Raw genomic sequence first — 16453 nt, 5'->3', positions numbered from 1 at the left:
TCTTGGATGAGAGGAAATAAAAGTGCAAATATGGTCTGATCTGTGAGGTACAGTGACCCTACGATAAGGTTTTGCTCACCTGCAGGGGATGTGTCAGACATAACCACTGAGAAAAGCCTTGGAGAGACAGCTGCTGTGGCCCCAGTGTCGAGGATGTTTCATGATAGCCAGTAGGAATGGAAGGGGTTAAAATCCACGCTGCTGTGCAGTAAAGATGAATGCTGAATCTTCAAGATGTGACTTTATTCTACGCGTATCGGAGTTATGCTCCATCAGCACCACCACATGATGATCCTGATGAAGGAGAACTCCGAAAGGCGTAGAAATAAGTTCAATGTATGGGTAATGGAGCTGTGCGAGGGTTTCATTTTTTGCGCCCTGAGCTGACATTTTTATGGATACCATCTTGGGTTAGCTACAATATTTTGATTGCCTATTACAGCAGATTTTTTTTTTTGCTTTGTTGCAATGGCAGAAAAAAAAAATGCTGCTCTGATATTTTTTTTGTTTCACCATTTATCGATTGGGTCAACTAACTTCATAGTTTGGTAGACCAGACTTTTATGGATGTAGCAATACCAATTTCTTTTTATTTCTTTTCAATGGGGAAAAAGTGGGACAATGTGTTCGCTAAATGCTATATACACCGCAGCAGCACAATACTGCTGTAATTAACAAAAACCATGGGCTGGCTATAGGAGTATCTGCACGACAGGCACAAGGCAGGGGGGATGAGGGGTCTTCAGCAGATCCCTGGCTGTCACAGCAACCCCATGATGTCGATGGGGGATTAGAAAGGCGCATCTAAAGGCCCCGTCACACTAAGCAACATCGCTAGCAACATCGCTGCTAACGAACAACTTTTGTGATCTTGCTAGCGATGTTGCTGTGTGTGACATCCAGCAACAACCTGGCCCCTGCTGTGAGGTCGTTGGTTGTTGCTGAATGTCCTGGGCCATTTTTTAGTTGTTGCTGTCCCGCTGTGAAGCACAGATCGCTGTGTGTGACAGCGAGACAGCAACAACTAAATGTGCAGGCAGCAGGAGCCGGCTTCTGCGGAGGCTGGTAACCAATGTAAACATCGGGTAACCAAGAAGCCCTGTCCTTGGTTACCCGATATTTACCTTTGTTACCAGCCTCCTCCGCTCTCACTGTCAGTGCCGGCTCCTGCTCTCTGCACGTGTAGCTGCAGCACACATCGGGTAATTAACCCGATGTGTGCTGTAACTAGGAGAGCAGGGAGCCAGCGCTAAGCGGTGTGCGCTGCTCCCTGCTCTTTGCACGTGTAGCTGCGTGCACTGGTAACCAAGGTAAATATCGGGTTGGTTACCCGATATTTACCTTAGTTACCAAGCGCAGCATCTTCCACGCGGCGCTGGGGGCTGGTCACTGGTTGCTGGTGAGCTCACCAGCAACTCGTGTAGCGACGTTTCAGCGATCCCTGCCAGGTCAGGCTGCTGGTGGGATCGCTGGAGCGGCGCAGTGTGACATCTCACCAGCAACCTCCTAGCAACTTACCAGCGATCCCTATCAGGTTTGATCGTTGTTGGAATCGCTGGTAAGTTGTTTAGTGTGACTGGGCCTTAACAGGACCAGTGCTGTAAATTATGCTATCACTGATTGACAGTGGCATTTAATAAGTTAACAGCAGCAGGAAGCGCGCTCCACTCCATGCACAGATGTTAGAGGCAGATGATGGCTGAATAACTCAGCCATCATCTGCCGGCAAAGACGAGGGCTCAGTTTTTGAGCCAACATCAGGCGCCATAAGTTTGTAAGGGGTTATACATTACAAAAAAAAAACCCCACACATCCCCCACAATGCACCATAACAAATCATGCACTAAGCAGACAGATAACCAGAGCCACAGTCTGAATTGTGAGTGCTGCTCCAGAAAGGACTGGAGTCTGCAATCTTCATGCAGTGAGCCAATATGATGACCCCAATAGACAGACTGGTCACCGTACACAGAACTCCCGGCAGGCTGTAGGGATCTGGCAGTCTCTGGAGGATCGGATTCACTCACTTGTAAGTGGCAACCTTTACAGGAGGCCTGGACATCCCGCATCTGCCTCTCCAGGTCGGAGGCTTTCCTGCCGGGGCTGAGGGGGGAGCGGCACACAGCACAGATGGGGCTTTTCTGCTTCATACACTGCTGGTGGCAGGAGGAGCAAAATCTGCAGAAAAAGAAAATATATACAGTATATAAACACATACATACACATTAGTGGTCTGTGGCTCGTGCACTTGCAAAACAACTCCCAGCATTCATCACTGAGAAGACAGAAGGTCTGAGGACATGTCGTACGCTATAAAGTCTGGAAATTTGAGTGACAACCAATATGGCTGCCATGAAGTACTGATACACAGAATAAGCTTTTTAGGGTTCCAAAAAAGTTGTGTATGGGCTCCCTTATATATTAAAATACAATAGCCATCTACCCCGACTGCCCCACACAGGAACAATCGTCAGCGATAAGATCACTTACCCGTGGAGTCCGGGCAGCCCACGACTAGTGTTCAGTACTTTCCATGTCTTACTGCTTTTCTATTCCATACAAACAATGCTGAGCGCACGGCTTATGTGACCGCTGCAGTACTGTATATAGACTGCACTTATTCCACGGAAGGACTAAGCGCACAGTTTGCCCAAAAGTGAGCACTCATCTGCCAATGACACGGTGGGAACCTACCTATCAAGACTTCACCTGGGCCTACAAATTTAACGGGGCTGTCCGGTTCTTTAATATTGATGACCTGTCCTGCCGGTCAGCTGTTCCTGGTGCCCTTGGCAGACCGGTGTGATCAGTTGCGTAGCTGTAGAGCATAGTGGTCGCAACATGGTGCTGCAGATCCAACCTCAATTTGTTTGAATACAGGCCAATCTGCAGTACTCACCCGCGGCCACTATGCAGTTGGTGGAGCCGTGCTGTGCAGCTCCACAACTGATCACATCCGTCTGCCCAAGACACCAGAACAGCCGCCTGGCAGAGATGTCGGGTGTCGCACCCCCACAGATCTGCTAAGGATGACCCATCCCACACTTGGTTTGACAAAAGGCTACTAGTTTGACGATATGAAATGTTCTTTTTCACTCTCACATCTGGAGTGCTGCCATTTTGGCCGTATGTATACCAAGCATAGGCCACAATATTAACATATCAGACAACCCCTTTTAAAAGGACAGGTAACATCCAGCTCTAGCAACAGGCTTTGATCACACTGTGCTCAGTGTGGTCTATATAGCAGCAAGTCTGTACACAATTCACCAATCGATGCTCACATACCTGAGCGCGCTCATTGTGCGGCTGTATGTTAGAACAATGCAGACAGCAGCCTGTATGCTCATTTCACTGGCAGGGAGGTACTTGTCAGTTTCATGTAGAAACAGTGGGGCACAGTATACCATATACTGTACTTTATTACGGTTTAATTATTGTCCGATGTATGGCACTGTATGACCTATCTAGCATAGGTTAGGGAAAGACTGCCTGCGTAATGCGTATGCCCCAAGAGCTCACAATCTAGCAGAAAATCGGTCTGTGAGAAATCCTAACCTAGTTCCTGATGTACACACACTTACCGGATGCAGTGTACAGGACTGGTCCATCCTAGCCCCTGGCTCTTGATTTCTTGCCGCACCCCCCCAAGGTCCCAACAGGGGTCACAACCCCCACCACCTTAGCACAGCCAGGATCCCACTACAGTGAATCCCTGCTTACCTTTACATTGGATTTTAACCCTTGCTCGCCCCGAGGTACTGACTGTGTAACTGGTGGTGCTCTACATCCTCTAGGTAAGGGCCACTTACCCTCCCGCCACCTGTTTTAGCCATTTCAGATAAGGACACTGTACTGTGGGGAAAACTAGCACAGGCCACAGATCTGCTGAGGTCAGAGAGCAAGACGGTGGGGGTCACAAACTGATCGACAAACTCCTGAAATGGTGCAAACAGTGTCAATATGGAGGAAGAAAGCAGCCACTAACTAGCCCCAGGAAGGAGGTACAAGAACGGGAAAGAAACCAACATGGCTTAAAACAATTTATTCTTGCTTAAGGCTGTGTGCAGACATTGCGTTATCACTTTTTTTCTGCTCCGTTTAGTCACAAAACCTGAAGGGTTTTCTAGTGTCAACAAAGTCAATGAGAATCCTGAAGTCCATACACACTAAAGGGTGCTTTACACGCTGCGACATCGCTCGCGATAGCACCCGCCCCCGTCGTTCGTGCGACATTTGGTGCTCGCTGCCGTAGCAAACATTATCGCTACGGCAGTGTCACACGAACATACCTTTTCAGCGACAACGCTGTGACCGCCGAACATTCCCTCCTTCAAGGGGGCGGTTCGCTCGACGTCACTAAGCGGCCGCCCAATAGCAGAGATGGGGCGGAGATGAGCGGCCGAAACACGCCGCCCACCTCCTTCCTTCCTCATTGCCGGTGGGCGCAGGTAAGGAGATGTTCGTCGTTTCTGCGGTGTCATACATAGCGATGTGTGATGCCGCAGGAACGACGAACAACCAGCGGCATGCACCACCAACGATATTATGAAAAGGAGCGACGTGTCAACGATTTTTGACGTTTCCTTGGTGTCACACGCTGCGATGTCGCTAACAGCGCCGGATGTGCATCACTAACGACATGACCCCCGACGATATATCGTTAGCGATGTCGCAGCGTGTAAAGCACCCTTAAGTATTTTCTCCTTGCAGATTTCTATCTGCAGCACAAAACTTCTTTTCAGCATTTTATGCAATTGGGTTTTCTTCCTGAGGCTACGTGCGCATGGAGTATTCAGTGCAGAAATATCTGCACCAAATCTGCATCTTCTTGCAGAAAAAAAACGTGCGTATTTTCAGCGTTTTCAGGGCGTCTCTTTTTAATGTTTTTTTTCCATGCATTTGCAGTGGAAGGACGTTGGCAAAAACGCTGAAAGAAGTGACATGCCACAGATTTTCTGCACCAAATCTGTAAGGGAAAATATGCAACATGTGCACAACACTTCAGGATTCTCATTGACTTTTCTGTGCAGTTTTGTGACAACTGCACAGAGAAAAAAAAAAAGTATGCACACAGCCTAAGATCAGCGGTGACGTCACTCAGGTGATTTGCAGTCATAGCTGGACGTTCCCACCTGTGATCACAAATCACCTGAGTGCTGTCACCACTTATCGCGGCTCAGTCTCTGTCTGCAGTCACAGCGGGCAGTCATTCTCTAGCCACTCGCTGTGACTTACATGTAGCAGTGCTAAATCGTTATAGGACCTCGTGTGGAATACGTCGGACCTGCAGGGGCGTTTTAGGGTTACTAAAGTGGTGAAAGAGGGTGCTTTTAGAATTTTATTCCAAAGAAATGATTTTTTTTTTGTGTGTGTTTATTTACTTTGAGTTCTGCAGCACCCTATATATCATCCCTCATATCGGTCTATCATACTACCCAACCCCACAGTTCCGCAAATGATCTTAAGGTACCGTCACACATAACGAGATTGCTAGCGAGATCGCAGCTGAGTCACGGTTTCCGTGGCGCAGTAGCGATCCCGTTAGCGATCTCGTTATGTGTGACATCTACAACCGATCAGGCCCCTGTGAGATCTCTAGTCGTTGCAGAATGGTCCAGGCCATTTTCTTCAAAGGCGATGTCCTGCTGGGCAGGACCCATCACTGTGTTTGACACTGTGTGACAGGGTCACAGTGACTGCTACTGCGACCTGTATTGTTCCTGCATCGCTGGTAAGATCCGACTGTGACATCTCACCAGCGACCTCCCAGCGACTTATCAGCGATCCTTATCAGGTCGCATCGTTTTCGGGATCGCTGGTAAGTCGTTGTGTGTGACTGGGCCTTTAGACTAACGTCCTCCATAATCCTGTTATGGTGAATATTTTATATCTTGTATTGATTATCATTTAGACAATTTATATACTGTATATCTGATAACGTGTGTTTGCATATGGTTTGTCAGTATTATTCAGCAATAATAATAATAATAATAATAATTTTATTCATTTATATAGCGCTGTTAATTCCACAGCGCTTTACATACATCATGTACCGCATCTTTATGGAACTAAAAGAAATACGTGACTCTTCAGATTTTGTGTTATACCATGCCTGATGAAGAGACCTGAGTAGTCTCGAAAGCTTGCAATTATTACCATCTTTTCAGTTAGCCATTAAAAGGTATCAACCACTGAGGACTCTCTGTTCTTTTAAACAATTTTTTTTATCTCTACTGGCTAACACGGTACAAAGATATATTTTACTTGTTACATACATCAGGAATTCAGCAATGTCCTGCATAGCGGATTTTACTCCTATTTGGAGTGATACATTTTATGGCTGCTCTCAGTCTTAATCTTTGTTTAAACCTTTTCCAGTAGAGACTATGGACTTTGTGTTGTGAAATCTACATGCTTTTGAAGAAGAACTGAGCCGTCACCATTCTTCCGTGGTTGTAATACATACTGTATGTGTGCCTTGTCAAGTGAAGTCAGACAATGCTGATACACTGACACATAGTGGTTATCTGTGTTCTTGTCTCTGATGCATCGCTATTAATGGCAGTTCTGGTGATTCCTTGTTATCGCATCCCAAATTAGCTCTCCCAAGTAAGGGGTTTCCACGAGAATCCGAACCACACACCATCTCCTAGACTTTTGTCGTGCTTCGGCAGTTTTCTGGAATGCACTACCCCAAAGGTTGCGACTAATATCCAGTCCCCATGTTTTTCAGTGTGCGTTAAAACCCAACTCTTCAGACAAGCTTATCTTAACTCACTAAGCTAACTCTTCAGTTCCTGCCTTCTAAAATGATTCATTGAGGATTCTCTCTCCTATTTCTCTCCTCACATCCTACATGTAAGGGAACTTAACCGGTTACTGTCTGATTACTGGATCGTTCAATTTTATATGAAATCCATTATCATAATGATGGCCGGACCAGATACTACAAGCACGTTCTACCTTCTGTGTCCCCCTATTTCCGTATAGATTGTAAGCTTGTGAGCAGAGGCCTCACTCCTACTATAGCTGCTAAACTATGTGTTATTTTGTTTTTGTCTGTACACACTCCAGCTTAATTGTAAAGTGAACCGAAATATGTTTGCGCTATATAAACTTTATTAAAATATTATTATATTTCAGGATGATCCTAAAATGCACTCTGACCTTTTCTGGTGAACTTAATATGAGCTTCTCTAATCTTTTGGTTGCTCATGTCCAACTGTTCACCTAACAATCGGTGAACAGTACCGCACCATTGCGAGGCTTCAAGCAGGATGTTCTTAGATGGAAGTGCTCATTGAGCATAGAGTGTCACCAGCAGATTGTACAGAGATACATAGAGACTAGAATCAAAGAAAGGCAGATAAGTGGACATCCTTTAGCCACATTCCACACTGATGGCCGTTTCATTGTGAACAATGCCCTCCGGAACCAAATGATGAATGCCACCCAACTCCAGGCACATTTAAGGGAGGTGAGAGCCACCCAAGTGTCATGTTGGACCATTCAAAACCATTTACATCAGTGTGGTCTGCGTGCTAGATTATACCAGACCACACCATTAGCCACAGGCGTCATCTACGCTGGACAAAGGACTAGTGGGCCTCAGTGTTGTTCACTGATTAAAGCAGATTCATGCTGAGTAGAAATGATGGCCACCAATGATGTAGGAGACATCAAGGAGAGCGCTATGCATCAGAAACATGTCTTCAGAGCCTTTGGAAATGGGGTTACAGTGTGCGCAGGTGTGTCTAGTCCATACAGAACTGCCCTACACTGTGTGAATGGTGCAGTGACAAGCCCCTACTACTGGAATAACATCATTAATCCAGTCATTGTGCCTCTGTATGAACAACACAGGCCTAATTTTATCTTCATGGATGACAATGCTCCAGCTTATCAAGGTCGCATCATTAGGCTATGTGCACACAGTGCGTCTTTTTGACGCTGCATTTTTGTGCGTTTTTGGCCGCTAAAAACGCACAAAAACGCACCTGCGTCGAAAAAACGTTGCTGCGTTTTTGCTCACTGCGTCTTTATGCGTTTTTTTATCAGTGAACAAAAAAAAAAAAAAGGTCTGATGTCATTTCCTTCTTCAATGTGTTCTTCATTCTCCACTAGTGTATGCAGAAGAGCAGACAGCTGCAGAACTACAAGGCTCAGCATACTCCATCCAATAGTGTATGCAGGAGAGCAGACAGCAGCTGCAGAACTACAAGGCTCAGCATCCTCCTTCCAGGACTGTATGCAAGATTTCTTTGCCCCCCCAAACAAAAAAAAAATGACGTGGGCTTCGCCATATTTTTGTATGCTAGCCGGGTACAGCAGGCAGGTACGGGCTGCCCCCAACCCCCAGCTGCCTATTTGTACCCGGCTGGGAACCAAAAATATAGGGAAGCCTTTTTTTTTTTTAAATTATTTCATGAATTTCATGAAATAATTTAAAAAAAAAAAATGACGTGAGCTTCGCTCAATTTTGGAGTCCAGCCGGGTACAAGTAGGCAGCTGGGGATTGGAATCCACAGTGCAGGGTGCCCATGCTTTCTGGGCACCCCCACTGCGAATTGCAGTCCCGCAGCCACCCCAGAAAATGGCGCTTTCATAGAAGCGCCATCTTCTGGCGCTGTATCCAACTCTTCTAGCTGCCCTGATGCCAGGTGGCTAGCTAGGTAATAATGGAGTTAGGGCTAGCTGTATATTATCAGCTAGCCTAAGCCCGAAATTCATGGTGTCACGCCAAATATTAGACATGGCCACCATGGATTTATAGTAAAGATAAAAAAAAACCACAACACACAGAAAAATATTTTTATTAGAAATAAAACACAACACAATTAGTGACTCCATCTTTATTGAAATAAAGAACCCCCCTCAGCAGTAATCCTGGGTCAGGGTCCCGCGCCGTCCAATCTGGATCCAATATCATCTGATCGGTTTGCTGGAAGGCAAAGCGATCAGATGATGTGTCAGGATCAAGTGCCTGAATCCCATCACACATCAGCTGATTGTATAAAAGCAGTTTATACAATCAGCAGGTGCATCAGTGCAAAAAAAAAAAATACTCACTTATGTGCTGATTACCGGCAGCTCCTGCAGCGATGGGGCAGGAGTCTGATCCCGTCCGATCGCTGCAGCAGCTGCCGGTAATCAGGGATGAAGTCTCCTGACGCATCCGCTGATACCGGCCGGGCGCCCGCGTCACCGCGATACTTACGATCAGCTGATGAGTCAGGTGATCCATCGCCAGGTCCTGCATCCATCGGAGGTGTCCCGGCCGTCTGCACACACCCGGAGCGGCGATACCGTGAGAGGAGATGGGAGCGGGCATGGCACCGGGAGGCTGCAGACAGGTGAGTATAACTTTTTTTTTCTTTCTACTGTTAACTTTTGTTTTCGCAGCCGCTTCCACCTCCCGCCCGTACATGGCGCCGCACGGCAGCATACATGCACAGGACGGGAGGTGGAAGCGACGGTGACGGTACCGGGAGGATTCACGCTTCTGTATATACTGACAGAAGGAATCCTCTTCCTGTACACGTCACTTTACTACCCACCTGCTGTGTTTATAGCTGCGTTTTTGGTCTTAGAAACGCACCAAAACGCAGCTATTTGCGTTTCTCATTGCGTCTTTCAACATCCCATTGAACTCAATGGATGAAAAGCGCAGTGAAAAACGCGGGAATAATTGACATGCTGCGTTTTTGTGGCACCACAAAAACGCAGCTGAAAAAAAACGCTGTGTGGGGACAGCAAAAATGAAAACTCAGACTTTGCTGGGGAAGCAAAGTCATGCAGTTTTGAGGCCAAAAACGCACCCGAAAAACGCGCAAAAACGCCGAGAAAAACGCACTGTGTGCACATAGCCTTAGGGAACGGCTGCTGGAGACTTGGGGACCTCAAATGGAGCACCCGCACTTTCTCCAGACCTGAATCCCATGGAAAACCTTTGGGATCAGCTAAGTCGCTGGGCAGAGGCTCGTAACTCTGTACCCCAGAACCTCAGTGACCTGAGGGCCACCCTTCAATCAGAGTGGGATGCCATGTCTCAGCAGACAATAACTCCACTTGTGACCAGCAAGAGACGTCGCCAGTTGTAATTGATGCTCAAGGCCACATGACAAGTTAGGCTATGTGCGCACGTTGCGCATTTTCCCGCGTTAACGCTGTGTTTTGAACTGCAGCGTTTCAGTGCCAAATTGCATGCGTTCTCCTTCCCCAGCAAAGTCTATGAGAAGTCTGAAAATTCAGTGCGCACGCTGCATTTTTAAACGCAGCGTTTTGGATGCCAAAAATCGCTGCGGAAAAAAAAAGCAGCATGTCACTTCTTTTGTGCGTTGTAGCTGCGTTCGCCACCCATTGAAATCAATGATGTGGGTCAAAATGCAACCAAAATGCACTTGGACTTTTTTGACAAGCAAAACGCAGGTCTTTTAGTCTTTGTCTGTCGATGCCGGTCAATCTCTCTCTGTCTGTCAGTCTCTTTCTCTGTCAGGTGGTCGCTCTGTCCCTCTCTGTCCATCGGTCTCTCTCTCTCTCATACTCACCGATCACTGACACGGCTGTCACAAAGCTCCGGCGGCTTTTCCTTTTTTGAAAATGCCGGATGCTCATTATTCCATCTCGTATTCACTGCTTCCCCCGCCCACCGGCGCCTATGATTGGTTGCAGTCAGACACGCCCCCACACTGAGTGACAGCTGTCTCTCTGCAACCAATCACAGCCGCCGGTAAGCTAGTCTATATCGTGCAGTAAAATAAATAAATTAAAAAAACGACGTGCGGTCCCCCCCAATTTTGATACCAGCCAAGATAAAGCCACACGGCTGAAGGCTGGTATTCTCAGGATCGGGAGCACCACGTTATGGAGAGCCCCCCAGCCTAACAATATCACCCAGCAGCCGCCCGAAACTGCCGCATCTGTGTCGCCCTGGGCAAGCCAGGGGACACAGGTCACACACCACCGCACCCCACACTCCAGGTAGGCACATCACAGCTAACCAGAAATCCTTGTTGCCTTCCTCCAGGAGTCTGATGATGCACACCAGGGGGTGGGCCAGGCGGTGGGCTCCGCCCACCGAGGAGCTCACAACTCTGGAGGCGGGAAAACCAGGCAGTTTAGCTCAGGGAGGAGTAGGAGTAAGGAACTAGAGTGAAGGAGTAAACAAGAAGTGAAAGTAAAAAAGTGGTGAAGGAGAAAAGCAAGTAAAGTGACAGTGAAGAAAGAAAGCCTGAAGGGTCCAGCTTTGTGTAGGGCCAGATCAGCAAGGTCAGCAACGGCGGTGACTGTCTGGAGGGGGACAGTTTGGAAGTTCCTGGAAGGACCCCATTGGCTGTGTGCCCGGTGGTCTGGAGCAGTGTTCCGAAGGACAGTCAGCACCAGGGCAGGGGCCTCTCGGACCCCGGCAAGGCTAGGAGTCGCCAAATTTGCCGAATCCGTCAGTGAAGGGGACGTAGATCCCCCAACAACCAAGTCCCGATTGAAGGCAACAGCCCAACCTGAAGCAGAGAGACACCGCCACCGCCACGGCACCAGTTTCTCAGGGCCAGCGCCTGCGGGCAAAGTGTAGAGCTCCTCCGGCCCAGATTGCAGTCGGGGATCGGGTAACCGGAGGGAATCCACCGCTACCACAAGTCAACCATAGGTGCAAGGAAGAGGGACATCACCGTCACCTACCGGGAGTGCAGGTGCAGCCGTCTGTGGGACCGTCCTACCAGCCGTTTGGTTTACCGTACAAACTGTGTCCATGTCTCAGGCTGAGTGAGTACCACAGTGCCGCAAGGCACAGCGCTGCCCCCGCGTCCCTGCGCCCACCACCTACTTCTCCATCACCGGGCCCCGGGATCACCAACCCCTACCCACGGAGGGGCAACACAACACCTGGCTGCTCCGCATCACCATCCCCGGGAGCCCCGTACAGAGCAGCGGTGGTGAAATCAGCACAACCGTGGGTGGCGTCACGAACTATAACAATCCCCACACCCAACCACAAACCCCTTTTCACTCACGGGCGAGGAGTGTCGCTCGAGAAACCCCGGGATCCGGCCCACAGCTCGAGCCACCACTGAGCAGCTGCCGGACCCGAGCAGAAGGGGTGAGCGTAGTGTGCCGACACCCTCCTCCCCGCCCGCGACACATCCATTAGATGAGACAGTCCCGGGACTCTACCCAGCTCATCCTGAATTTCCCTGATGCGGTGGCAATCGGGGTAATAACAGGGTTAATGACAGCAGCCCATTGCTGCCACTAAGTCCTAGGTTAATCATGACAGGCGTCTCCCCGAGATACCTTCCATGATTAACCTGTAAGTTAAAGAAAATAAACACGTACAGCCGAAAAAATCCTTTATTTGGAATAAGACAAAAAAAAACAAAAACCAAAAACACCCTTTTTCACCACTTTATTAACCCTCAAATACCCATCCAGGTCCGGCGTAATCCACACAACGTCCCCACAACGCTCTCATCTCTGCTACATCAAGCTGACAGGAGCGGTCACACCCCAGACCGCTCTCTGTCAGCTCCACGCAGCAACTGAAGTGAGCCGCACAATCAGCGATGACGTCAGTCAGGTTACCCGCGGCCACCGCTGGATCCTCCAACTGTGACAGCAAGTCGCCCGAGTGACTGAAGTGAGCTGCGCGATCAGCGATGACGTCACAGGTTGCGGTCTCGGGTGGAGGACTCCAGCTGGCCATGGGTAACCTGAGTAATGGCAGCGCTGATCACGCTGCTCACTTCAGTCACTCAGGGGATTTGCGGTCACCGGTGAGTCCTTCACGGGTGACCGCTAACCAGGATGCGACACAGACAGAGCCAGGGGATGACAATGAAGTCGGGTGAAGTTCCTCCGAGTTTATTCTCATCGCGCGACTGTCTGCTGTCAGCGGGCATGTAGCAGAGCTCAATTGCCGTGGGACCGCACTGCAAAAAAACGCATGCGTTTTGGATGCATTTTGTTTTTGACATACGCAGTTTTAGAGGGTGCGTTCTTTTCCGCACTGCACAGAACGCAACCCTTAGACATTGACAACATTTTTGGTGGGGTGAATATACCCACAACTGTTTCTGGCCTTTGTTTCAATAAATTGAATGAGGAAATCACCATTACATATTCTACTTAAAGGGAATCTGTCACCAGGTTTTTGCCACCTAATCTGAGAGCAGCATAATGTCAGGGCAGAGATCCTGATTCCAGCGATGTGTCACTTACTGGGCTGCTTAGTATAGTTTTAATAAAATCACTGCATAATCAGCAGTAGATTATCATTAGAGGACTACTTGGCGTGCTATCAGGTAGTCCAGCATATTCATGAGCTTTGTATAACTGCTAGATCTTCAGCAGAGAAAACACTGATTTTTATCAAAATACAGCAAACAGCTCAGTAAGTGACATCACTAGAATCAGGGTCTCTGTCTCTACATTATGCTGCGCTCAGATAGGGGAGCAAAAACCTGGTGACACATTCCCTTTAAAGAATTTTCAATAAAATAAAAAATGCTCTTTTAGTCTTTAGCTTGTTTTGCATTGTGATTGATAAAGTCACATTCTGATAAATGGTCACACAACAAAATTCCACCAAAATTTCATGCAGCCATAAAATCCCTCTGAAAAAAGGACAGGGGGTCCTCGGGGGCAGTGGGGTCTAGGGAACATCTGTGCAAAACTTTAAAAACTGATGGATCGGGTGCAAATCTCTGCAAAGTCTTAACTAAAAGAAAAAACAAAACACACTAAGGCTATGTGCGCACGTCGCGTAAAAACATGCAGTTACGCTGCGCTTTGTAGCGCAGCGTAACTGCATGCGTCCTGCGTCCCCTGCACAGTCTATGGAGACTGTGCAGGGGCCGTGCGCACGTGGCGTTTAAGAGCGCAGCGCTTCGGCTACTGCCGAAGCGCTGCGCAAAAAGAAGTGACATGTCACTTCTTTCCTGCGCTTTGCCGGCAGCTCCTGCTCTGTCTATGGGAGGAGCTGCAGGCAGAGCGCATGGAATCAGCGCTCACTACGGACATTTCTGCAGCGATCTAAAGCGCACATGTGCTCTTCAGATCGCTGCAGAAATTTCTGCAGGGCTTGTACGCAACGTGCGCACATAGCCTTAAAGCTTGAAGAAAAAAAAAAAAAAAACCATGGATAAATGCAATAATTGACACTCCAAGTGACAGGCGCTCCCATGAAGTCGGCCATGTTGGCTCATCTGGTCTCGGGGTCTGTAGTATAGTTACAGATGTTGGGGCACACGCTCTTTGCTGCACATTAGGAGGGGGTTTGCTTTTGTTTTTTTAAATTTCCAATATTAATGCAGGACAAGTCATTACTGACAACTCCCCTCATCCTGCCTTACAGGGGGGGGCCCCTTACTGGGGTCTTGCTCGCGCCCTACAGGGGGGGCCCCCTTACTGGGGCCTTGCTCGCGCCCTACGGGGGGGGCCCCCTTACTGGGGCCTTGCTCGCGCCCTACGGGGGGGGCCCCCTTACTGGGGCCTTGCTCGCGCCCTACGGGGGGGGCCCCCTTACTGGGGCCTTGCTCGCGCCCTACAGGGGGGGCCCCCTTACTGGGGCCTTGCTCGGGGGCCCTTAGTGGGGCCTTGCTCGGGGGCCCTTAGTAGTGGCTTAAACGGGGGCCCTTAGTAGGGGCTTGCTCGGAGGCCTTAAACGGGGGCCCTTACTGGGGTCTTGCTCGGGGGCCTTAAACGGGGGCCCTTACTGGGGTCTTGCTCGGGGGCCTTAAACGGGGGCCCTTACTGGGGTCTTGCTCGGGGGCCCTTACTGGGGTCTTGCTCGGGGGCCTTAAACGGGGGCCCTTACTGGGGTCTTGCTCGGGGGGGCCTTAAACGGGGGCCCTTACTGGGGTCTTGCTCGGGGGCCTTAAACGGGGGCCCTTACAGGGGGTCTTGCTCAGACCTTACAGGTTTAGCCTACTGGAGGGCGCCCTAAGGGGACGGGAGGGGGGGTTCCCATACTGGGGCCTGAAGAGATACAAACAAGAAGCAGCGCAGCCTTCACTTTCACTTCTTGCCCATAGAAGAAGACTCAGAGAAATGGCAGGGGCGGCTCAGGCGAGGTCACAGATGCCGTAACACTACAACTCCCAGCATGCCCTGGCACACACTGACGAATACAAAGCAGCCACCAAGTGATATAGTGTGACATGGCGTCAGGTGACCCCGCGAGGACTCACGTGTGGCCGCAGCTGACGCGCACCGGGTCCTGATACACCTCCAAGCAGATGGGGCAGATGAATCGCTCCAAGGGGTCCACATCCCGGGCCGCCCCAGAGCCCCTCGGCCAACGCTGCTGCTCCCCCGCCATCACTGCCGACACTTCCGCGTCCACCCTGTGACGTCCACCATGTGACGTCAGTGGCTCCAAATCCCGCCCCTCGCCGGCGCGACACGTGACCGCTCCGGGGATCACATAACATTTATGCTCAGAAAACTTCCCGACCTGACGTCATCACACCTAATAACATAATCATCAAAATAATCACTATGGTTACAAAGATCACTGATTATAGTAACTAAAACCAACCACAACTCCTCCTAACCTTTAAAATAATAGCAAAAATAATAAGGGCTCACAGTCTACAGGGAATGGGTGATGGTACAATAGGTGAGGACAGAGCTGGTTGTGCAGTGGTCTACTGGACTGAGGGCTATTGTAGGTTGTAGGCTTGTTGGAAGAGGTGGGTCTTGAGGTTCCTCTTGAAGCTTTCCACGGTAGGGGAGAGTCTGATATGCTGAGGTAGAGCGTTCCAGAGTATGGGGGAGGCACGGGAGAAATCTTGTACGCGATTGTGGGAAGAGGAGATAAGAGAGGAGTAGAGAAGGAGATCTTGTGAGGATCTGAGGTTGCGTGCAGGTAGGTACCGGGAGACTAGGTCACAGATGTAGGGGGGAGACAGGTTGTGGATGGCTTTGTATGTCATGGTTAATGTTTTGAACTGGAGTCGTTGGGTGATGGGAAGCCAGTGAAGGGATTGGCAGAGTGGCGAGGCTGGGGAATAGAGAGGGGAGAGGTGGATTAATCGGGCCGCAGAGTGTAGGATAGATTGGAGGGGTGCAAGAGCGTTGGATGGGAGGCCAGAGAGCAGGAGGTTGCAGTAGTCGAGGCGGGAGATGATGAGGGCATGCACTAATGTTTTTGCTGATTCTTGGTTAAGGAAAGCACGGATCCGGGAGATATTTTTGAATCGGCATGAGTTGAAGAGGGCTTGGATGTGTGGCTTGAAGGATAGAGCAGAGTCGAGGGTTACTCCAAGACAACGTGCTTGTGAGACTGGGGAGAGTGAGCAGCCATCAAGTTTGAAGGAAAGGCTTGTTGGAGGAGATGAGTGAGGAGGAGGAAAGACAATGAACTCTGTTTTGTCCATGTTAGGCTACTTTCACACATCCAGTTTTAGCACTGCGGCTCAATCCGGCTGTGAAACCTATGCAACGGATGCGGCGA

General features: G+C 49.3%; 1 protein-coding gene across 1 annotated transcript in view; it reads right to left on the bottom strand.

Annotated features, from left to right (window-relative positions):
• Nucleotides 1-15349, bottom strand: part of RNF114 (ring finger protein 114) — a 35620-nt gene extending 20271 nt beyond the window's left edge. Inside the window, exons 1-2 of the mRNA XM_075350614.1 lie at nt 15186-15349; nt 2028-2178 (exon numbers count right to left, since the gene is read on the bottom strand). Coding sequence (XP_075206729.1) covers nt 2028-2178; nt 15186-15316 — 282 coding nt within the window. The 5' untranslated portion in view covers nt 15317-15349. The remainder of the gene's footprint in view (nt 1-2027; nt 2179-15185) is intronic.
• Between the last annotated feature and the right edge of the window lie 1104 nt (nt 15350-16453).

The sequence above is a fragment of the Anomaloglossus baeobatrachus genome, chromosome 5, assembly GCF_048569485.1.
Source record: "Anomaloglossus baeobatrachus isolate aAnoBae1 chromosome 5, aAnoBae1.hap1, whole genome shotgun sequence".
Classification (NCBI taxonomy): domain Eukaryota; kingdom Metazoa; phylum Chordata; class Amphibia; order Anura; family Aromobatidae; genus Anomaloglossus; species Anomaloglossus baeobatrachus.
Note: the sequence above shows the minus strand (reverse complement) of the source record. Positions and strands in the feature narration are given on the sequence as shown.